The following is a 20,384-nucleotide window of genomic DNA, read 5'->3' as shown; positions in this document are numbered from 1 at the left end:
AGACTGGGTTTGCCTTGAACCGATCCAACAAACAACTCATTGAAAGCATCGTCGAGTCGTGGCGTCGGCCTTCAACGGGCCCGTACATGCCGACGATGATGCCGTCGGGGACGGAAACACCTTGCCAGTTGAGACAATGGCGCCGTGGGTGACCATTGTAAACGACGCGCTGGAGGTTCTCGGGCTCCGATGCCGTGGGTCGTGGAGTTGGGCGGCTGATAAACTGCTTGGTACCATCAATGAAGGCAATGCATGTCTTCATTCCGCGGAGGCCGCTCTTGGTTTCAATGGCTTCAGCGTACGAATCTAAAGAGAAACCATGTTAGACTCATACGAACAAGGCAATACATACCTGCACGCAGTGCGGTCAGACGCTCATGGAAGTACATCACATCGTGCCACTTTCGATAGATTGCGTTCACCACAGCATTGATGATTCGACTGCAGGCCTCCAACGATCGTCCAAATTCAGATGCGATTGTGTACAATCGACAAGTCTCTGCCATCCGTCGGCATACGATGGCAACTGCTTCAACTGTGTCGACCTTGTCGTGCCATGGCGTGACCGTGAACTCTGGCAGTCGCAGCTTTACACATAGAACGGCAAGTTGGTCGATCGAAAATCGAAACTTGGTGCGGGCGGTGGCAGCATCCATGTGCCGGTCGAAGTTGTTGTTGTAGTTGATTAGGGGGCGCGGCGCTCGCAGGCGCAGTACGTTAACTCCAATCAAGACTTCGAGGGTGTCCAAGAACGTATCAAAATCACCATGACATTGCTCTAGCAGTGCAGTTAAGAGAAGCACGACATCGCGGTTCCGAAGCACTGGTGGTAACCGCATGACTCGCAAATTGCTGGTTGTGTGAACAATACGTGTCATCCGTATAGTATCCGTTCAATCTACCTACCTTACTTTTTGTCCGAAAGGAGCCGAAATGTACCTCAAATTTGAGTATATTCTTGTCCGAAAATGTTGTTTTTCTACTTTTGAGTTAGAGCTCCGAACCTCGAATTCTATCTCAAATCCACTGTCCGAAAACTCTCTATTATAATCGACCAATATTTAGGTTCAGGGTGCAGCAATCTCGCCCCATACTGTAGGATGTTGTCGCTCGATTTCGCCCCTGTAAATCCCGACTTGACAATGCTGTCCAAACATGCAACATCCTTTATCGCCTAAGTACGTAGCCACAAACGGCCACGTCGAGTCCGTCCTGCATGTGGCACGAAAATTGCGGTACCTCTTGGCGGTGCCGCTCAAACGGACCAATCACTGACGAGGGCGGCAATTCAAGGGGTAGGGGAAGATCCGATCGAGTTTGACGGTGGGGTGCGAGGGGGAATTCACTTGGCGTTTGTATGGCAGGCGAAACGAACGACATTTCTTTTTTTTCGGGTGTGGCCGCAATACTTTGTGCAAGAGATCAAGTCTGAAGAACAAAAAACGAAACCGTTGCCCGAGTATTTCGAATAGTTACATATTCAACAAGTCAAACGTCGCATCCGAGTTGATCTCGTGCCGCTCCCGTCATCCCACGAGACACGCTGCGTGAACCTGGCCTGAAGTTGCCAACATGGATAGCAAAGAGCATGGGGCAGTGAGACCGTGCCTGCAGCTGACAGTCCAGTTGATGTCCACGTACAAACGAATCAACAGCGTACGTAAAGTGTGGACTCGTACGATGACGAGAGATCTATTGGGCTCAGGTGCCGACAACGACCGTGCAGACACTCACACTGGTTTCTGTAGGTGTACTATAAGTCTCTAAGGGAGAAACAAGCTGAGAAAACCATGGTGTCCAAAGACCCGACCGACGGCTTGACCAAACACGTGGACACGTCCAAGAAAGTGGACAAGATCATGGCTGGCCACTACGTACCCGCCGAGAACGAAGTCTTGCATGGCCGGTACCGCATCACAGGAAAGAAGTTGGGCATGGTATGGCATCCCTCCAGTCCCTTGACGCATACACTGACGACGAGGCCTAGGGCACATTTGGCCAAGTCCTCGAAGCGTACGATGAGACGTCGTCTCAAGGAGTGGCCGTCAAGATCATCAAGAACCACTCGCACTTTTCAGTGCAAGCCCAGACGGAGATCAAGATTTTGCAGTACATGCACACGAGCACCCATGGCGACCGTTGCCACATCGGTACGCGTAGTTGCCATGACGTGATGACGTCGGGTCGTCTAATGCGTGCGTGCCATTCTGTAGTGAGAATGGTCGACCACTTCACCCACAAAGGCCACGAGTGCCTCGTGTTTCCGCTGTGCTCGTACAACTTGTACGAGTTGCTTCGCAGCAGTCAATTCAAAGGCGTGGGGCTCAAACTCATTCGCAAATTCGCCAAGCAGATCGTGGAATCCCTCGAGTTCCTCGCGTCAATCAACGTCATCCACTGCGACCTCAAGCCCGAGAACATTGTGATCGCCCGTCCGAACCGCAGCAACATCAAGATCATCGACTTTGGCAGCTCGTGCCTCTCGGACAAACGCGTACGTTACAGTCCTTAGTATCGTCTTGGCCGTAGCTGACATTGGAGTAGGTGCACACGTACATTCAAAGCCGGTTCTACCGCGCGCCCGAGATCCTCCTGGGCATGAAGTACACGACCGCCATCGACATGTGGAGCGTGGGATGCATCTTAGTCGAGCTGCACACGGGGTCGCCTCTGTTTGCTGGTCAGGACCTGCCCGACCAACTGCGCAAGATCGTGCAAGTGCTGGGCATGGTTCCTGGACATGTTGTAGAGCAGGCCAACCCGAGTGTCCGCTGCGAGTACTTTGCGCGGGAGCAGCAGCACCCAGGGTGCACACCTACGCGCAACTACACCCTGCGGAAGAAGTGTCCAGCAAACGATGCGCCGATGTCCCTCGAGTCCATTTGCACGCTGGGCGGCCGACGATTGAACAAGGAGCCCGACCATTCCAGCGACGACTATGCCCAGTTTGTGGACCTGGTCACCCGCATGCTCGAGATTGAGTACGTGTGTGACGTTGCCTATTTGTTTATATTCGAATGATATATATATATATATTGAAGCTAAGACGATCGTTCGAATTGTAGTCCTGCGAGGAGGATAACCCCCGCCATGGCTCTGCGCCATCCGTTCTTTCAAGACCGTCCACTGCCCCACACACGAGGAGGCGGCGACAAGAAGCGCGCGACGAAACCGGCCGACGTGTCCATGACAGACGACATCCACCCCACGACGACCACCGAGGACGATCCGTGCCAAGAATACACGCACCGAGCCAAGCAGAGGAAGCTGCTGGTGCCGCCGCCCCATCGAGACGGATGAACGAACGAACGAACGATCGCTTTACTACCCACACACGGACGGACGGACCGTCGGCGTCCCTATTTATTCCCTCCACGACTCGTCCACCCCCAAACATGTGTGTCATGTCATGGCAGTAGGATGCAGATGTAAGCTAACAAGTAACAGTAAAACAGAGACAGTCATTTAGACCCACAAGTGAACCAACCCCACCACATATATGAGCATATTAGTGCAATTTGAGCAGATTAGTCCAGTTACTATTGGTTGTCGGATTGATTTGGTGGTTGTGGAGTTTGGTATATTAGCGATATTACCAAACCCGGTAGGGAGAGAAATGTGGTTTAAGCTTCCACGCGGTTCTTGAGGAAGTTCAAGAGCACGTCCAACGCGCGGTGTTCCTCACCAAAGTCGGTGACAACGGCCACGGACGTGGACACGACCTTGCGGGCCTCACCCTTGTCGTCGATCTTGCACAGCCCAGACCATTCGCCCAATTGCTTGCCGCTGGGCACCATGATGAGGTTCACGCCATGTTCTTCGCACAAGGCACGGACCAACTTTTGGTAAGACGGTTCGTCGCAGTCTTGGGCCAACACGCAGAGGCGGGCACGGCGGGAGTCCAACGCCTTGGCGCTTTCGTGGAGGCCGCGCTTCAAGCCGTCATGGACCAAAGCCTTCTTCAACACTTCTTGGAGAGCTTCCAATTCTCCCAATTCAGCCACTTCGACTTGCACTTCGTTCACTTCCTCGGCCGACATTATGTTCGTGTAAGCGTCCTCAAAAGTAAATCGCTAATGAGCCACATCGGACCAACAATGCCACACAACAACCAACCCAAGCCAATCGATTGAAACGGGGATGGTTATCCGGATGATCCACTCGTAGATCCGGATAATGATGTCCCATTGCACTCTAAAGAGGAAGTGTGGTGTCGATGAAGATGTCCATTACAAGGAACTACAGGACAGTCTAGGCGCGACCCACGACGAGCGCCAAGATGGCCATGCGGACATACATGCCGTACTCCATTTGACGAAAGTACGCTGCACGGGGGTCGCTGTCAACGTCGACCTCGATTTCATTCACGCGGGGCAACGGATGCATGAGGATGGCCGTGGCCTTGGCCTACACGACCACCACATGCGTTATAAGGTAAGGGTGCAGTGCATGTGTGGTAGGTAGCGTACGTTTTCAAGTGTAGCGCGTGTGATGCGGAAGCTATCCTTGACGGCATCGTACTCCTCAACCGTGTCGAAGCGTTCCTACCGATGCTCGAATCAGGATTCCGCCTAAGAGATGATACTACATGATAAGATCATACCTTTTGGATGCGCGTGATGTACAACACATCGCTTTCACGCAGCACCGAGTCCAAGTCGGTGGTTTCCCGCTGCACGACGCCCTGGGCGGCCAGCGCGTCCACCACGTACTTGGGCATTTTGAGCGATTCTACAGCGTTCGAGTGAGCTCTAACGTCCCTTGGGTGTATACAAATCCGTACCAGGAGCGACGTAGTTGAGCTTGGCATTGAAATGGGCAAGCAACTTGGCCAAAGAGTGCACCGTGCGCCCGTTCTTCAAGTCGCCGACCATCGTGATGACTTTCCCGGACAAGTCCAAGTCGGCGAGCTTGGCTTCCTGGTAGATCGTGTACAGGTCCAACAGCGCCTGCGTCGGGTGTTCGCCCACACCGTCCCCTACGATGCATGAGAGACCAACAAAGGATGGGAAACCCACCGGCATTGATGATGGGTTTGGAGCTGGCGGCGGCTGCGGTGGCGGCGGCGCCCAGGACAGGATGACGAAGCACGAGGAGGTCCGTGTAGCATTCGAGGCACTTGATCGTGTCCGACAGCGTTTCGCCTTTCTTGCTGCTCGACGACGACTGAGAGAAAGACATGAGCTCGACGGGTTGATGCGATGTATTGTGGGTGCACCTCGTTGACACACACGACAGCACCGCCCAAGCGCACCATGGCCGCTTGGAACGAACAGCTCGTGCGGGTCGACGGCTCAAAGAACACATTCGCCAACACCTGCATACTTGGCGGTTAGATGGCCCCACGATGTACTTCGGTAGAACACATGCGTATGTACCTTGCCGCGAAGGGTGTCGTCGGTGCCTTGGCGCGCCACCATTTCCTTCATCCGGTCCGCCACTTGGAACAAGAATCTATATCCATCCATCAGCTCTGACCGTGTAGTTCACGCCTAGAAGCAGCATGTCTACCTCACGTTGGTCGCATCAAACTGCTCCGTGGACACGACGTCCTTTCCATTCCACGACCCCGAGATCGATCCAAGCTTGTCCATGGTTGTCCAGTGTTTGCGTTTCATTCATTCATCGCACGAGGATCCGAATAACATATCCGAATGATACGTTCCTATGTAGTGATTTTACAAGTTTCGGTTATAATTTTTATTCAAAACGATTAATGTTGTCTTGTGATTTGTATTGAATCGGATGAACAATTCGTGACTTCGTATGTGTCAGGTCGTCACAAGTCAATTGGCGGCACCGCCCTTCCTTCCGACAACGGATTGACATGGATCAGCTCATCCCGATCATCAACAAGCTCCAAGATGTGTTCTCGGCCATCGGCCAGTCGCCCATCAACCTCCCTCAGATCGTCGTCGTGGGGAGCCAGTCGAGCGGCAAGAGTTCCGTGTTGGAGAACATCGTGGGCAAGGATTTTTTGCCGCGCGGCAGCGGCATCGTGACCCGTCGACCGTTGGTGCTTCAGTTGTACAACACGGACGGGGGTGTGAACAAGGACGAGGAATGGGGCGAGTTCAACCACTTGCCCAACCAAAAGTTCAACGACTTCAAGAAGATCCGCGAGGAAATCGAGAAGGAGACGGACCGCATGACGGGCAAGAACAAAGGCATTTCGAACAAGCCGATCACGCTGAAAATCTTTTCGCCGTTTGTGCTCAACTTGACACTGGTGGATTTGCCAGGGATCACCAAGGTAAGAAGTCGAGCCTCCGTCTCTCATCTAGGTCTGACTGACGTGGTGTCATGCAGGTGCCGGTGGGAGACCAGCCCGCCAACATTGAAGAGCAGATCCGAGATATGTGCCTCGAGTTTATCGGGAACCCAAACTCGATCATCTTGGCCGTGACGGCGGCCAACACGGATTTGGCCAACAGCGACTCGTTGAAGATGGCGCGCGCGATCGACCCGGAAGGGTTGCGCACCATCGGCGTCTTGACCAAGCTCGACTTGATGGACAACGGCACGGACGCCATGGAAATGCTGCAAGGTCGCATCATTCCGCTGAAGAAGGGGTAGGTGCACACTAGTATTCGAGATGATGGATCCACTCAAGTCGACCACCTATGTCCATGATCGTAGCTACGTCGGTATCGTGAACCGCAGTCAAGCCGACATCAACAACGGCGTGGGCATCCGCGACAGCGTGTCCAAGGAAACCACGTTCTTCAAGGCGCATCCGGCGTATCGCGGCATTGCGAGCCGCATGGGGACGGCGTTTCTCAGCAAATCGCTCAACACGATCCTCATGCACCACATCCGCGACTGTCTACCCGACATCAAGTCTCGCATTTCGTCCATGTTGACCGAACTCGACTTGGAAATGGACGGCATGGGCGGCCCCACCGACACCATGTCCAAGACGGCGCTCGGCGCGACGCTGTTGCAGCTGATTTCGCACTTTTCGTCGTCGTTCATCAACTCGCTGGATGGCCGGCAGCCCAACGCGAACGACATGACCGAACTGTACGGCGGCGCGCGCATCTCGTACATTTTCAACGAACTCTTCACCAAGAGCGTGCAGGCCGTGGACCCGTTTGACCAGCTCAGCGACAACGACATCCGCACGACGATCCGCAACGCCAACGGCCCGCGGCAGTCGCTGTTTGTGCCCGAAGTGTCGTTCGAACTGCTGGCCAAGCGCCAGATCGCGCGGCTCGAAGCGCCTGGCCTCCAGTGCGTCGACTTTGTCTTTGATGAGTTGCAGCGCGTGACGTCGCAGTGTGAAACGGTGGAACTCACGCGGTTCGCCGATTTGCGGGACCGCGTCGTGGAGGTGGTCAACAGCATGCTGCGCACGTCCATGGGGCCGACGCAGGCGATGATTTCCAACTTGATCAAGACGGAACTGTCCTACATCAACACGAACCATCCGGATTTCATCGGCGGGTCCCGCGCAGTCGCCCAGCTCATGGACAAGCTGCAGCAAGATGGCCACGCCGCCGGAGCTCAGTCGCCAGACCAGCTGCAGGCCAGGCGCGCGTCCGCCGCCAAGCCGCCACCGCAGTCCGAGGACAAGGCCGAGTCGTCCAGTGGGTTTATGAGCATGTTCAAGAAGCCGTCGGCGTCTGAAACGTCCAAGTCGTCCAAGGACCCCGTGGTCAAGCTGCCCCAGGTGCCGTCGACGATGCGCCAGGGTGACGCCCCCACCGACCGCGAGCGCATCGAGACGGAAATCATCAAGTCGCTGTTGGCGTCATACTTTGACATTGTGCGCAAGAACTTTCTCGACCTCGTGCCCAAGTCGATCATGTGCTTTATGGTCAACCACGCCAAGGACCAGGTCCAGAACCAGCTCGTGTCGACTTTGTACAAGGAAGAAAAGCTCGGCGAGCTGCTGCGCGAGTCGGGGGACATTGCCAGCCGCCGCGCCAATTGCTCTGAAATGCGCACGTTGTTGTCCAAGGCACTCGACATTGTCAACGAAGTGCGCGACTTCAACACGTTCAAGTAACCAACCCTAATATAACCCACCCCTATACCTCCCAGTATTGCTGTCTACATCATCATCCACTTTTGCGAGGGGCCAACACTACTACTAGTACTACTAGACGTCCGGCGTAGAAACGGCACGACAATGTCTTGGATGCCTAGGTGGTGATGGCTTGGCATATCCAACGCCGCGAGCACGTCGTGTACATGTTGTTGTTGGGGCGTCCCACCACCCGACGCCATCGCGACCATCGCGTCGACGCTGAGTCGTCGGATGATGAGTTCGTCCAACATGACAAACTTGGTCAGACGAAGGACAATGTCCTGGCACGCGGCCGCCAACGTCGGATGGCCGAGCAGCAGCGTCGTGGCTGGGGGCGACGACAAGAAGCGGAGCGCGACGCACTTCATGGCTTGGACAGCTTGCGCCTGCGCAGGGTGCGACGAGGACGACGGCGCCACGTGGTGGTCCATCATAGCCAGCACACTAGCAAACATGTCGCTGGAAGGCTGGCCGTCCGACAGCAGCGTCGTCCACAGCTGGAGCGCCACGTCAGAGTGCCACTGACACGGATGCAGGTGGTACCAGTGCACGAGCACGGCGATGGTGCGGTGGAGGAGCGGCGCGTCCACGTCGAACAGCGTCGCGCGGCGAAACATGGCGAGTGCAATGTCGCGGCGGTCCAGCTCTGGGACGGTCGACAGCGTCCGGAGATGGACGAGGAAGCGCGTCCACACGGCCGACTGCGTCTGGGTCTTGGGGGACAGCGACGATCGGCGGGGCGTGCGCGGCAGAAGCCACACGAGCGCGATCAGCGACTCGCGGACCACGCACGACGACTGGTAAGACGTTGGTGACGTGGCAAGCTCCCACATGCGGTCGGTGACGTGGCTGAAAAAGTCCAAGTGTCCGCCGCCCGCGGTAAACTCGACGAGCGTCAAGTCCAAGCACTCGGCGACCACTTGGACGACCCGCGCCACGCGGTGGAGCACGAGGGGGTTGTCGGCATGGGTTTGCAAGATCAAATGCACGCCATTGGACGCGATTTCAAACGGCGATAGTCCCCCCCGCACCTTTTCAAAGCACTTGGGGGCCACTTGCCCGAGCGCGAGCTCCTGGATCGCTGTGAGGAGCACCGTGCACGGCGCCAACGTCGCGGCGGCGACAGACACGGACGAGGCGTGGGGGGTCAAGGCCGCCGCGGCCAGGGCGAACGTATGTTTCTGCATGCAAATGTCCACGAGGAGGTCCGAGAGGCGCGACGACACTGAGCCGTCGATGGACGGCCCGGACGGCGCCTTTTCGCGGCGTTTCACTGGTTTCGCCTAACGTTACTAAACATGAATCGAATCCAATGCACAACGTGGCTTCCGTACATAAACGTACGGTCGTGTCAAATGAAAAGTCGAGCAAGTTCTGGGCGCTTGACGACGACGAAGAAGACGATGAGGACGTGACGGGCAGCCGCGTGATCTTGCCGCACAGTTTGAGCACGTAGATGGTCGTGAGGGGGTCCGTCGTGTTGAGCGAAAACGACGGGGTGGCACTCACGTGGGCGTAAACTGCTTGGACGACTTTGAGTGGCATGACGTCAAAGAGGCGGAGGCACGTGGCGGCGGCGTGGCGGTTGGGTAGGAACGCGCCTTGGACTAGTTGGGGCACGACCGACTCGAGGGACGCGGGGGACGGCGTGTGTCGGGCGACTTGGAACGCACCGCTGAGGAGCCCGAGTTGGGTCGGGAGGTCCTTGTCGGCGCCTTTCTTTTTGGCGGCGGCGGTGAGCTTCAACATCGTCCACACGCTGGAGGATTGGATGGTGGACGTGATGGAGAAAGGGCGCTCCGGCTGCTGCGTGGCGGCGCAGAGTACGACGAACAGCTTGTACGCGGCGACGCGGCGTGGGGGAAACGCGTTGCCAACTTCGGCCTTGGCCACCAAATCTGTCAAGGATTTCAAGGCATGCATGATGGCTTCGGTCTTGTCGCCACGGGGACTGGTGGGGGGCGCAATGGAAGCGGGGGATGGAGCAGGTGACATGGACAGCGTCTGCTTTAACTCTACGTCGAAGGAAGATGAGATGAATTGGAAGGACGGATGACGCGGACCTTGGGAAAAGAGCATCTGTTCTGCAATGCGCTGAAGCAACGTCATGACCGTCTTGATGATACGTTGATCTTCCCTTTTGTCCTTGATGGCTGTGAGAAGCGTCGTCAAGTCCTTCAAGACCGAGTCGTGGATGTGGGCACTGCTTCCGTCGGTGTCTGTGTTCGTCGACACGTAGAAGAACGTCAGCTCGTGAAGGAGAACCGCCGTCCGCTTCGTGTAGTCTTTGGCAGCGATGGACTTGGTGAACTCATTCATCACCTGTTGCTCGGAGCGGCATCGGAGTGCCAGGTAGCTGTTCATAGGTGTGAATGTGCGACCAAATTTTGTGCCTTTTGATTTCCAAGCAAGATCCAATTGCCAGTTAAGTGCGATTTCACCAAAACAAGAAAATGGTTTTCACCAAAACAAGAAAATGGTTTCATGTTTTGGGAAAATGTTAAATTTTATGGAAATGTTTTATCCGGAACGAACGTACAGTATTCCAACGAAATCCAAATGCAGCATCAGACGGGCCTCATGGAGAGTTCTTTCGACATCTTGATGAAGGTGGGCGATGGAGCATTCGGAGAAGTGTTTAAAGGGATAGACCGGCGAACGAACGAGATCTGCGCCATCAAGATCGTCGACCTGGAAGCTGCAGAAGACGAGATTGACGACGTCCAGAAAGTACGAGCGCGTAGCCATTTGTTTGGCGACGTGATGGGGTTGCTCCCGTAGGAGATCGCGGTGTTGTCCCAGTGTTCTTGCGCCCAATTGACCAAGTACATGGGTTCATTCATCGTCGGAACAAAGCTTTGGATCATCATGGAGTACCTTGCTGGTGGGTCGGTCCTCGATCTCATGGCTCCGGGGTACGAAGACGTTGGATGGTTATGGAAATCCTCCTCATAGACGATGATGCAATATGAACCCTATCCTATAGACCGCTGAACGAAGTGTACATTGCAATCATCCTTCACGAACTTCTCAAGGTACATGCATCCTCCGATCGAAGGACGGTCGTCAGTTCATCACGTTCCAGGGGTTGGCGTATTTGCATTCAGAGAAAAAGATTCACCGCGACGTGAAAGCTGCCAACATCTTGCTTGCAAGCGACGGCAGGGTCAAACTGGCCGACTTTGGGGTGACGGGTCAGTTGACGGACACCATGACCAAGCGGTGCGCTGCCGAGCTATCTTTGAAACTATCGTCATGTAAATAAATATATTGTAGGAACACCGTGGTGGGCACTCCGTTTTGGATGGCCCCAGAAGTGATCCAGCAAAACAAGTACGTCCGACCTTGTACGAAGGAAACATTTTTTATCTATTTGTGCGGCTAGTTACGACTTCAAGGCGGACATTTGGTCGGTGGGCATCACAGCGATCGAAATGGCGTTGGGCGAACCCCCGCACGCGTCGTACGGCTGCCTACAAATATATATATATATATGGCAGCCTTTGAATAAATATATATATATATATATTGACGATAACGTGTGGTTTGCCTAGCTTGCATCCGATGAAAGTACTGTTTGTGATTCCAAAGAACCCCCCGCCAACACTCGAAGGCGACTTCAGTCCCAAGTTTAAAGACTTTGTCTCGTGCTGCCTGGTCAAAGATGCCGCCGCCCGCCCGACGGCGCTCGAGTTGCTGCAGCATCCGTTCATCAAAGCAAAGTCGGACAAGGACGTGTCATACCTCACCGAACTCATCGAGGTACCACATACCCTCCCTCGTACTAGTATGTTTCCGACGTTGCTATCTCGTGAGTAGCGAGCCCAACTTGGAACGAGCGACCTGCCGGTAGAACCCACCAGTACCATCACAACCACCAGCACCACCAGCCTTCTCCCAGTCGACTCGACCACGTCGGACCTCGCCGACGCCGTGGATTCGGGATGGGACTTTGGCGCCACCGTCCGCTTGAGCAAGGACGCCATGTCGCCTAAAAAGTCCACCGTGCAGAGGTACGTCCATTGCCCATGCTTTTGGACAAACTGTCGTGACCTGTCTCTGTGGCAGTGTATTTCAAGACGACACCGCATTCTCCGACGACTTTGGCGAGAGCTTGTTTGACGATGTGCTGAAACCCGCCGTGTTTGAAACCGTGCAAGGGACGGACGACGGCAACGCGCAGGACCTGCTGCTCGAGCTGCTGCATACGCTGGAGTCGCTGAGCTTTGACCAGCCCCACGTGCTAGGCCAGGTGCTCGAGCGAATAAATGGAGCGCTCGCCAAACACCCCGACCCCCGCCTTCGACAGTTTCACCACGAATGAAAATACAATGGGTTAATTGTTATTTCCACATCCTCCGGTACGCCGGCGACGACGACGACGACACGGGTGGTGGTGGTGGTTTGTTTGTCGCTTGGTTGTCTTCTCGCGGTGCGTTCTTGGTGGTGCCAAATGCCCGCCTTGGGATTTTGCTTCGTGATTCCACATTGCTGCTACCAGTTGAACGTGTGTGAGTTGTGGTATATATATAAGACGAGGGTGAAGCTAACTTTGGTGTACCTCGTCACGGGTTTCCTCAGTGCGCCTTCGATGGCTGCGATGGCGACGGGCACTCGAAGCGCCGACACCGCTTTCCGCTTGGACGGGGCGTCATCCTCCATGTGGCGGGGGTCGTCGTTGGACTGGGGGAACGTCGTGCGGCGCAGCACGCGTTGAGGAATCCGCGACGGCACTGGTTTATCTGTCGACGATTCGGATTCTAGTTCAGTTTCAGACGCGGACGACGATGAGACAGGGTCCTCCACGGTCATACGTTTGAACGTGTCCAGGGGGGTCGTCGTAGTAGTGCTCGCGGCTTCGAGTGACAAGCGCGGGATGAGCGAGTTCTGGCTCCGCCGCCGCGCGTCGTTCAGACTCTGGCGGAGCTTGAGCACTTCGCTTTCTCGTTCAAACAGGAGCTTCTCCAGCGACTCCTTGTGCGCCGCCGACACTTTGGTCTTGGACTGCAGTTGCCGGCGCTGCTTGAGCTCTTGGTCAGCGTGGGCCACCTCTTGTTGGCGCAGTTCCCTTTCCTGCTTGAGCTTGTCTTGGAGGTCGCTCTGGGCCGCGCGCATCGTCTGCACGGCGCTCTTGGCTTCGTCGGCTGCTTTGGTCTTTTGCTCGAGCAGGGTCGTCAACTTGTCCTGTTCGAGCTTGTGGTCTCGTTTCTAACAAGCCACGACAATCTAAACGTACGACACACAAGGGGATTCCTGCGTACGTACCATAGTCACGATCGTTTGGTTCACTTGCATGAGCTTGGCGTTGGCAGCCGCCACTTGCGACTTGAGCGATTTGATCTCGGTGAACGCTTGCTTGCCGGTGAGGAGGCCACGCTGCCGGGGCTTGATCCCGTGCGGGGCCACCACGATGCGCCTCGCCCGCTCTGCAAACTGCATCGATCGGTACGTTTCGCTGGCGGTCGTGAACCCCGGCGCCACGTTCAGAATCATCACCGTCTTGCACTGGCTAGACCCCAGCACGTCCTGGAGCGCGTACGTGAGCTTTGAGTTGCGGTACGGCACGTGCGCCTGCTTCTTGTCGAGCGCCTCCATCACGTCGCCCAGCGCCGACAGCGACTTGTTGATCGCCGCTGTCTCCTTGAGCGCGTGGTCGCCACTCACCTTGACCCGCTCGCTCCCGGCCAGATCCACCAAGTACAACGTCCCGCGCTGGCCAGCGTTGGATTTCATTTGCACCAGCACGACGCTGTGGGATCGACTGCTGTTGCCGTGCACGTTGGTGGCGCAGCTCGCGCGGTTCTTTTGCGCCTGGGACAGCACTTCCAAAGCATGCGTGGGGTGGAAGATCGTCTCCATGTGCAGCGCCGGCACGCCCACGTCCCCAAACTCGTCGGTGCGGATATCCAGCACGTTGTTGGTCTTGAGTAGGTCGCGGATCGTGTCGTTGTAGATCTCAAACACCCCCAGCTGCAAATGGTACACGGGGCGATCCGACGCCACGTCAAAGGACGCGACGGCCTCTGGGCGGTCCACCACCGAGCCACGTAATGCCACCGATTCAAACATGTGACTCAGGAGGCGATAGTTCAGCCCTGGGTGGGAGGGCGTGCCCTCCATCGTGTACGTTTTCCCCGATCCAGTCTACCCATGAGTGTGGTGAGTTTCAACAGAAGAAATGTAGGTAGGTACGTATGTACCTGTCCGTAGGCAAAGATGCACGCCTTGAACCCGTCGATCACGGCTTGCGCCATCGGCTCCACTTCCCGAAACACTTCGGTCTGCGTACAGTGGGGGCTGAGCACCCGATCGAACGTAAACACTTTCCACGGCGCGTCCACGTCGACATGGTCAGCCTTCATCTCCATCGCCGCTACGTCCGTCAGGTTGAGCACGTCCACCGCCACCTCGGGACCTTTGTGCGCTGGATCATGCGCCAGCAGCGGCCGCACCCGACACAACACTTGCATGTTACCCGTGACATTTTGCAGCTTGGACAGCAGCATGGCGTTGCGTTTGCGTTCGAGGAGGTACTTCTGGGCCACGTCGTGCGCGTCCATCGACTGCGACCGCGCGGGGCGCGTGACCGGCGGGGGCGTTGACTGACTCCTCAGCTGGAGAAACGACGCGCTGTGCTCGCTCTGCAGGTCGTCGTACTGCTGCCGCAACGCATCGAGCTCTTCCTGGACGGCCTCGGTGGCGCCCTTGCTTTGGTCGAGTTCGGCCGACAACTGCGCAAACTTGGCGCGCTCCATGTCGAGCTGCACTTTGGCCTGGGCATGCAACGCTTCCAGCTGCGAATACTCGGCCCGCAGCACCGACAACTCGTGGAATGACGACTCTTGGGACGACGCCAGGCTCTTGGACGCGTCTAACTCGAGGCGCAATGCGTCCAGCTCCATTTCGTGCTGCTCCTTCGTCGACGACAGCATGGCTTCCACGGACGCCAGCGTGAACGTCAGGTTCGTCTGCAGACATGTGACTTCGTTCTCGGCGCGCTTGACATGCTCGGCCTTTTCGATGAGCTCGTCCGACATGTCGTTGATCTCCGCCTCCATCGCCTCCATGTGCGCCTGCCGGTCCTGCATCTCCACGAGTTGCGCTTCGAGGTGTCCGCGGCGGTCTTCTTCGTCTTGCAAGCGGTTTCCTAGTTCCCGCAGCTCGTCTTGGAGGATCTGAATGTGCTTTTCGTTCTCTTCCATGTCCCGCTCCAACGACATCGACGGCCGGAACGGATTGTCCTCGATCAACGCCGACAAGCTATCGCGAAAACTGAAATCTGACACATCTGTTGACCGCGGGAGAGGGGCCGAGACCTGGACCTTGACGGCAAACAACTCGGACTTTAAGTCGAGAATCTCGGACCGGTACCGCTCGCTGCTCAGTTCGTGCTCCTTTTCGATCTCGGCGTAGTCATGCTGCAGAAACACCTTGTCCTCCTGTGCTCGTTCAAGCTGGTGTTTAAGATCTTCGTTCGATGCTTCCAAGATCCGCACTTGTGTCGTCAAGTGGTCGACCTCAGTCTCCCATCGTGCTCTATCCTGCGTCAGTGTCTGCAACTTCTCCTTTGTCCTGTCCAGTTCCCGCTGTAACGTCGCGGAATCTCTGAAATGCGTCGCCATCTTTTCCCGTGCGTCGCGCACCTCGTCTTCAAACCGTTGTGCCTGTTGTCGCCACTTCTCAGCCTTTTGCTCCACTTCCTGCAGATCCTTCTCGAGTTCTGCTTCAATCACGCTGCTTGCTGTGACCAGTTCGTTGTACTCGTCCGATTTGAGAAGGAGATCTTCCTTCACCTCGTCCAATTCACGTCTGACGGCGGCCAGTTCATCATCCATGGGGTCCGATGCCGATTGCACGGGGCAATCAATGAGATCCCGCTCTCTTCCGAGTATGCGTAAAAAAATAACTTTTGTTTGCAACGGCTGCCCCCCACACTGAGAAATATTTTTTTTCGCCAAGAAATTGTTTTTTCGACTTGCCGAATTGGGCGTCACTTGATGTTTGTATGCGACGGCGCGCAAAAGGAACGGCCACCCTCGGACAAGTGGCGCCATCGATCACCATCGCGGCGACATGTGCTGTCTGTCATGACGCAACATTCCAACGAGGTACATACGCTGGCTACACATGTTAGCGTCAGCCAAAGACATGTTCCGTGTACTGTAGTGGGAACTCGCAGTGGCCCCATTGTCTACTGAAAGCAAGGCCAACAGCCAGAATTTATGTGAGACTGGTTCAGCGCTGCAGAACGTCAGCATGAGATGGTGTGTGGTGTATTTGTAAGAAGGAACTACATACGTACATGGGTGCACTTGTGAGTACGAGCCAACCCGTTGATACTGTAGTAGTACATACAGCTCTTATAAACGAGTAAAGGTAAACTTACTGTGAATACTAGTTACGCACCAGGACTTGACACCTTCTAGTAGACGTATAACTTATCGTTACCACGTGTAATGGGTCGCGGTAATAACATGGCGATGCGGCTGGTGAGAGAGACGATGCTGGCGTGCGTCGCAATGTTGTACGTGGACCATACGAAACCCTCCATCTCCTCCCATCAATTTGGCACCATCGTCCGTCGTCGCACCTGCTGCGAACGCCAACCTTTGGCCGTGTGTCCAACAGTAGGTAGGCAAGGCATTGTTTGGAATGTCTTTGCGCATTTTCAATACTTGATGGACCACACTTCTACAGCTAGCTCGTCCGACCATGGAGCGAGAAAGTATCTGACGTGGGCGGCCCACGTAGTACGTAGCTACTATCCCACCTTCGTTGACCAACAACGCTTGGGGGTACCGAATTCCATGACGAGAATGCGGGCGAGCATCGTGTCCAGTCGATGGGCTGTCACAAGCGTCAAAGCGCTCCTGGATGGTCCTGCTGATACTAGTAAAAGTGAGCACCTATTTTTGTCACATATAACGTTAGGGAAAGTCCCGATAAATGTCGAAAGCCACACCAAAATTAATGAATCAAACACACTTTTTAACGGAAAACACACATTTTGAAGTTAAAGTAGGAAATATCCCTAGGTTTAATTAACCTAGCGAGGAAATTGCGCACACCGTTGCAGAGGTCGTGCGTGCGTGTGTATAATTCCCTGTAGGTGGTGCCTTGGCGAGGATTAGCCAAGGCTGAAAACCTCTCAAGCAAATTTTCTGCCCGTAACCCCGTGCACATACTTCGAAGTATAATGCTAAATCCCCAGAGGTGTAAGCCCTAGAGTTGTGGTGGTCAGAGTACAAAAAATATGCCTAATCTAACTAGAGTTTATTAGTTTGAACGGTTTTCAGTCTTGGCTGAACGGTATTCAGATTTGTTGAACGTTTTCCAGGGTTAACGTTAGTCCAAGACAAGGCCTGTTCTACAGTCGCCAGCTGCGAGGCTTCTCATAATGTGTACAGTCTGTAGTATCGATTATGAGAGAATTGTTCTCAGATCTTTACCTATTTCAATTCATATAACGAAAAACGCGTTTATTAGAGTAGAACGACGGAATGGTGCGCCTATCGAATTTTCCTGAAAGACAACTTTAATTTCAACCAATCAAATCAAAGGAAAATTTACCGCGCGCGAAGATATTTAAATTCGCCACCAATAATATTGACGCCACTTTCGTTTTCACATGAGGTCGGTTCAAAAGCGCTCCTACAGCATCTCGACGAGACTAGAGGCTCTAGGTCTGCTTAAATCAATGAGTGACTACAAAGTCGCCAAAAAGCTCGGCATTCCACGTCAAACGGTACGGGCATGGGCAAACAACTGTTGGGAAATCCTTGCCTACGATGGCAACAAAAAGCGTATGATAATCGAGCCCGGTGGTCGCACGGAGAAGTTTCCTGATCCCGCTGGACTCGAGACGTACTTTAACGACATGCGAGTCCAAGAAGGAGCGTTAACGATGACACATATAATCAATTGGAATAAACGCAACCAAGCTGAGTGGCTCCGAGCGTACAACGCGCTCAAAAAGCCAGGCACCGGATACCAAAGACTGCTGCGCCTCCTTCAACGCTTTTGCAAGCGCCATGGGTTCTCCTGTCAAAAAGCTGGAAAGAGCAAGCACAAGCAAGGCGACCTACAATCGAAGCGACATGAGATTGCTGAAGAGTATCACCGCGAATGGCGATGGATTGGACCGGACTGCACCTACAACGTTGATAAGACCGGGTTCTACTACGACATGCCACCGAAGTATATCTGGGCAGTGCGAGGCGGCAGCTCCAAGATCGCGACCGGCGAGAAGCACTCTCTGCGCATGACTGCTGTCCTTACCGTCAAGGCTGATGGCACCAAACTGCCGATTCTCTTTGTCGTACGTGGATCCCCAACCGGACGCATCGCAACGAATGAAGTGCCAACGTACCCCCGTGGCCACTTCTACGCAGTTCAAGAAAAAGTGTGGATGGACAACCACGTGTGGCGTTCCTACCTTCGTGACCTCTTGGGCACCACGATCGATGGCCCCTCTGTTGTCTTGCTTGACAACTTCGAGTCGCACGTGACGGACGAGTCCTACAAGATCGTAGAAGAAGAGTTGGGAAGCGTCCTCTGTCCCATACCTGCGAACGCAACTGCTGTCTGCCAACCCTTGGATGTGGGGGTCATGGCTCTTTTCAAGAGGTACCTACGAGTTGAAGATTGAAATTTCTTAATTGAAAATTATTTTACGAAAAAGTTTGACACTGACCGGGGCTTGAACCCCGGCCCCCTTCCTCAATCATCTTGGATGCCGTCGCACTAACCATTGCGCCACCGCGTCAAACGCTTGTCTTTGAATTATGTCCATCGTACCAGTCATTTACGTTACTCTGAATTGAAATAACATGTTGGAAATGATGCTACTCAAACGGCTAGGCTCGAAATTCGCGCACGTTTGATATTCATAAATTAATATACTTCAAAATATAAATTCACAACGTTGAAATTTTAATTGAATTGCATACTATTGGCTGGAAAATCTCCCGAAGCCCGAAGTTCATCAGCCAATCATTGAGCACATAAACTCCCAAGTTCGAAGATTCGATAGGCGTACCATTCCGTCGTTCCCCGGTAGTACACTATTAATATTATTAATACGTAGTACTATTATTGTGCTTTTCACCCAATTTGCCCATTGTTTTATCGCACTAATCAATGGAGGACAAAATTAAAACCACGCGTTAAACAACGCAAATAGAAAGTCTGGCACATGAGCTTAATAAAGACAGGTCGTTATTTCCTGGACCATCTTACTCGCAAAGGGGACGATACCAACATGCAGCGCGAACGATTGACCGTCGCGTTCCCGGAGTACTTTCGGTGCCACATCACTACCAAGGTAGGTAAACCCTTGGGCAAGAGTAGAACGAGCGTTGGTAAGCCGACCGAGCTCACCGTGGCCAGCGATACTACGTGTGGTGTTGCTTCTGCCCTGGGTGTCAACAGCGTTTCGACTACCATCACCGACTACCATGCTGACGCGTCGAACGCGAGGCTTCTGTGGGACCCAGAAGGTCCAAATGAAGTTTATGTAAAGGTTGCGGCCAACACAACGAAAGACAAGTACGTCAAACTCACACTGCTAAACTACAACAATGTGGTACGGCAAGTTTGGGACAACGCAAGCAAGATCCGCAATGCCCAAGCATCGCTCACATTGTTGCTGTTCATTTACGTCGGTAAAAATATCGAAATATATGAATTTGTCGAAATTGTGTCGCTATTATTAAATTAGTGTAAATTCCGAAATACGACGTAGAAAAGGATACCAGCACCGCGATTAGGCGAGCAACTTCTAACAACCTCGTGACTGCGGCGACCCGCGTTGCCGAATACATTGAAGACCAGAGCCTTCTTCTTGGCCCTCTCCAAATCGACTATGCAACCGTTGTGAGAGCAATATTGCCGCCGACCGCCCCCGTTGAAATTCCCTCAAATTCTACAATTCGGCAACTCGATCATATTGATGTCGACGAACGCCGGCGCGAAATCAATGCGCGGAAACGTACCGTAGGGTTCGAGTTCGGCTTGGCACGATGGCCAGTACCCCAGTGGATTGTTTTCTGTCCGTTGAGGATCTCCGCAGCATTCTAGGAATTCCTCCATTCGACCTGACGCCATCCTTTCGGGAACCAATAGTGGGGGAAGTAGTCGGACCAAGCGTGAATATTGAGGATATTGATCACATTAATTTGTAGTAATGTCAAACAATTTGCATAAAAAATTCCAATGGTTTCAAACGAATTTACATTAAAAATGTTTCTTGGTCTAACGCTGTAGTACCGTATCATAACCGCAATGGCGATACAAATTTATCCTATCCGCTCATTTTTTTTGTGCACTCTACAAACGCCACATCTAATACAGC

General features: G+C 54.1%; 10 protein-coding genes across 14 annotated transcripts; 5 read left to right on the top strand and 5 right to left on the bottom strand.

Moving 5' to 3' along the window:
- Positions 1 to 36: 36 nt before the first annotated feature.
- On the bottom strand, positions 37 to 839 carry H257_06251 (hypothetical protein; the record flags this gene model as incomplete). The annotated part of the gene is made up of 3 exons (XM_009831412.1): positions 37 to 120; positions 167 to 306; positions 353 to 839. The coding sequence occupies 3 exons, from the start codon at positions 837 to 839 to the stop codon at positions 37 to 39; spliced, it is 711 nt and encodes a 236-aa protein (XP_009829714.1).
- A 639-nt stretch (positions 840 to 1,478) lies between these two features.
- On the top strand, positions 1,479 to 3,477 carry H257_06250 (CMGC/DYRK/DYRK1 protein kinase). Of its 4 annotated transcripts, XM_009831408.1 has the most exons (6): positions 1,479 to 1,656; positions 1,749 to 1,937; positions 1,988 to 2,150; positions 2,214 to 2,494; positions 2,545 to 2,981; positions 3,066 to 3,477. In XM_009831408.1, exons 1-6 carry the CDS (start codon positions 1,573 to 1,575, stop codon positions 3,298 to 3,300), a joined length of 1,389 nt encoding a protein of 462 aa, XP_009829710.1. In that variant the 5' UTR covers positions 1,479 to 1,572; the 3' UTR covers positions 3,301 to 3,477. The 4 variants fall into 4 exon arrangements, with proteins under 4 accessions (XP_009829710.1, XP_009829713.1, XP_009829712.1 ...); XM_009831411.1 differs by lacking the exon at positions 3,066 to 3,477 and having other exon boundaries at positions 2,545 to 3,041; XM_009831410.1 differs by lacking the exon at positions 1,479 to 1,656 and having other exon boundaries at positions 1,687 to 1,937.
- On the bottom strand, positions 3,462 to 4,092 carry H257_06249 (hypothetical protein). The gene has a single exon (XM_009831407.1). The coding sequence runs from the start codon at positions 4,038 to 4,040 to the stop codon at positions 3,624 to 3,626; it is 417 nt and encodes a 138-aa protein (XP_009829709.1). The 5' UTR covers positions 4,041 to 4,092; the 3' UTR covers positions 3,462 to 3,623.
- Positions 4,093 to 4,136: 44 nt separating this feature from the next.
- Positions 4,137 to 5,629, bottom strand: H257_06248 (aspartate carbamoyltransferase). Its single transcript, XM_009831406.1, has 8 exons — positions 5,512 to 5,629; positions 5,379 to 5,454; positions 5,219 to 5,317; positions 5,019 to 5,166; positions 4,784 to 4,978; positions 4,604 to 4,731; positions 4,470 to 4,544; positions 4,137 to 4,407 (listed from the first exon to the last, which is right to left on the bottom strand). Exons 1-8 carry the CDS (start codon positions 5,616 to 5,618, stop codon positions 4,252 to 4,254), a joined length of 984 nt encoding a protein of 327 aa, XP_009829708.1. The 5' UTR covers positions 5,619 to 5,629; the 3' UTR covers positions 4,137 to 4,251.
- A 163-nt stretch (positions 5,630 to 5,792) lies between these two features.
- H257_06247 (hypothetical protein) lies at positions 5,793 to 8,045 on the top strand. Its single transcript, XM_009831405.1, has 3 exons — positions 5,793 to 6,253; positions 6,310 to 6,572; positions 6,640 to 8,045. Exons 1-3 carry the CDS (start codon positions 5,828 to 5,830, stop codon positions 8,009 to 8,011), a joined length of 2,061 nt encoding a protein of 686 aa, XP_009829707.1. The 5' UTR covers positions 5,793 to 5,827; the 3' UTR covers positions 8,012 to 8,045.
- Positions 8,046 to 8,055: 10 nt separating this feature from the next.
- H257_06246 (hypothetical protein) lies at positions 8,056 to 10,420 on the bottom strand (the record flags this gene model as incomplete). The annotated part of the gene is made up of 3 exons (XM_009831404.1): positions 10,096 to 10,420; positions 9,377 to 10,047; positions 8,056 to 9,315 (listed from the first exon to the last, which is right to left on the bottom strand). Exons 1-3 carry the CDS (start codon positions 10,394 to 10,396, stop codon positions 8,056 to 8,058), a joined length of 2,232 nt encoding a protein of 743 aa, XP_009829706.1. The 5' UTR covers positions 10,397 to 10,420.
- Positions 10,421 to 10,591: 171 nt separating this feature from the next.
- H257_06245 (STE/STE20/YSK protein kinase) lies at positions 10,592 to 12,378 on the top strand (the record flags this gene model as incomplete). Its single annotated transcript, XM_009831403.1, has 9 exons — positions 10,592 to 10,762; positions 10,814 to 10,947; positions 11,019 to 11,067; positions 11,118 to 11,254; positions 11,309 to 11,365; positions 11,418 to 11,495; positions 11,587 to 11,794; positions 11,852 to 12,045; positions 12,101 to 12,378. 9 exons carry the CDS (start codon positions 10,592 to 10,594, stop codon positions 12,354 to 12,356), a joined length of 1,284 nt encoding a protein of 427 aa, XP_009829705.1. The 3' UTR covers positions 12,357 to 12,378.
- H257_06244 lies at positions 11,779 to 15,973 on the bottom strand. 2 transcript variants are annotated; one of them, XM_009831402.1, is made up of 5 exons: positions 14,233 to 15,973; positions 13,298 to 14,176; positions 12,847 to 13,240; positions 12,594 to 12,792; positions 11,779 to 12,523 (listed from the first exon to the last, which is right to left on the bottom strand). In XM_009831402.1, exons 1-5 carry the CDS (start codon positions 15,865 to 15,867, stop codon positions 12,376 to 12,378), a joined length of 3,255 nt encoding a protein of 1,084 aa, XP_009829704.1. In that variant the 5' UTR covers positions 15,868 to 15,973; the 3' UTR covers positions 11,779 to 12,375. The 2 variants fall into 2 exon arrangements, with proteins under 2 accessions (XP_009829704.1, XP_009829703.1); XM_009831401.1 differs by having other exon boundaries at positions 12,594 to 13,240.
- Positions 15,974 to 16,029: 56 nt separating this feature from the next.
- On the top strand, positions 16,030 to 16,435 carry H257_06243 (hypothetical protein; the record flags this gene model as incomplete). The annotated part of the gene is made up of 2 exons (XM_009831400.1): positions 16,030 to 16,140; positions 16,199 to 16,435. The coding sequence occupies 2 exons, from the start codon at positions 16,030 to 16,032 to the stop codon at positions 16,313 to 16,315; spliced, it is 228 nt and encodes a 75-aa protein (XP_009829702.1). The 3' UTR covers positions 16,316 to 16,435.
- A 2,857-nt stretch (positions 16,436 to 19,292) lies between these two features.
- H257_06242 (hypothetical protein) lies at positions 19,293 to 20,110 on the top strand (the record flags this gene model as incomplete). Its single annotated transcript, XM_009831399.1, has 2 exons — positions 19,293 to 19,695; positions 19,776 to 20,110. 2 exons carry the CDS (start codon positions 19,293 to 19,295, stop codon positions 20,108 to 20,110), a joined length of 738 nt encoding a protein of 245 aa, XP_009829701.1.
- Between the last annotated feature and the right edge of the window lie 274 nt (positions 20,111 to 20,384).

This window comes from Aphanomyces astaci (genome assembly GCF_000520075.1).
Source record: "Aphanomyces astaci strain APO3 unplaced genomic scaffold supercont1.12, whole genome shotgun sequence".
Classification (NCBI taxonomy): domain Eukaryota; phylum Oomycota; class Saprolegniomycetes; order Saprolegniales; family Verrucalvaceae; genus Aphanomyces; species Aphanomyces astaci.
The sequence above is the reverse complement of the archived record's forward strand: the minus strand, read 5'-3'. Positions and strand labels throughout refer to the sequence as shown.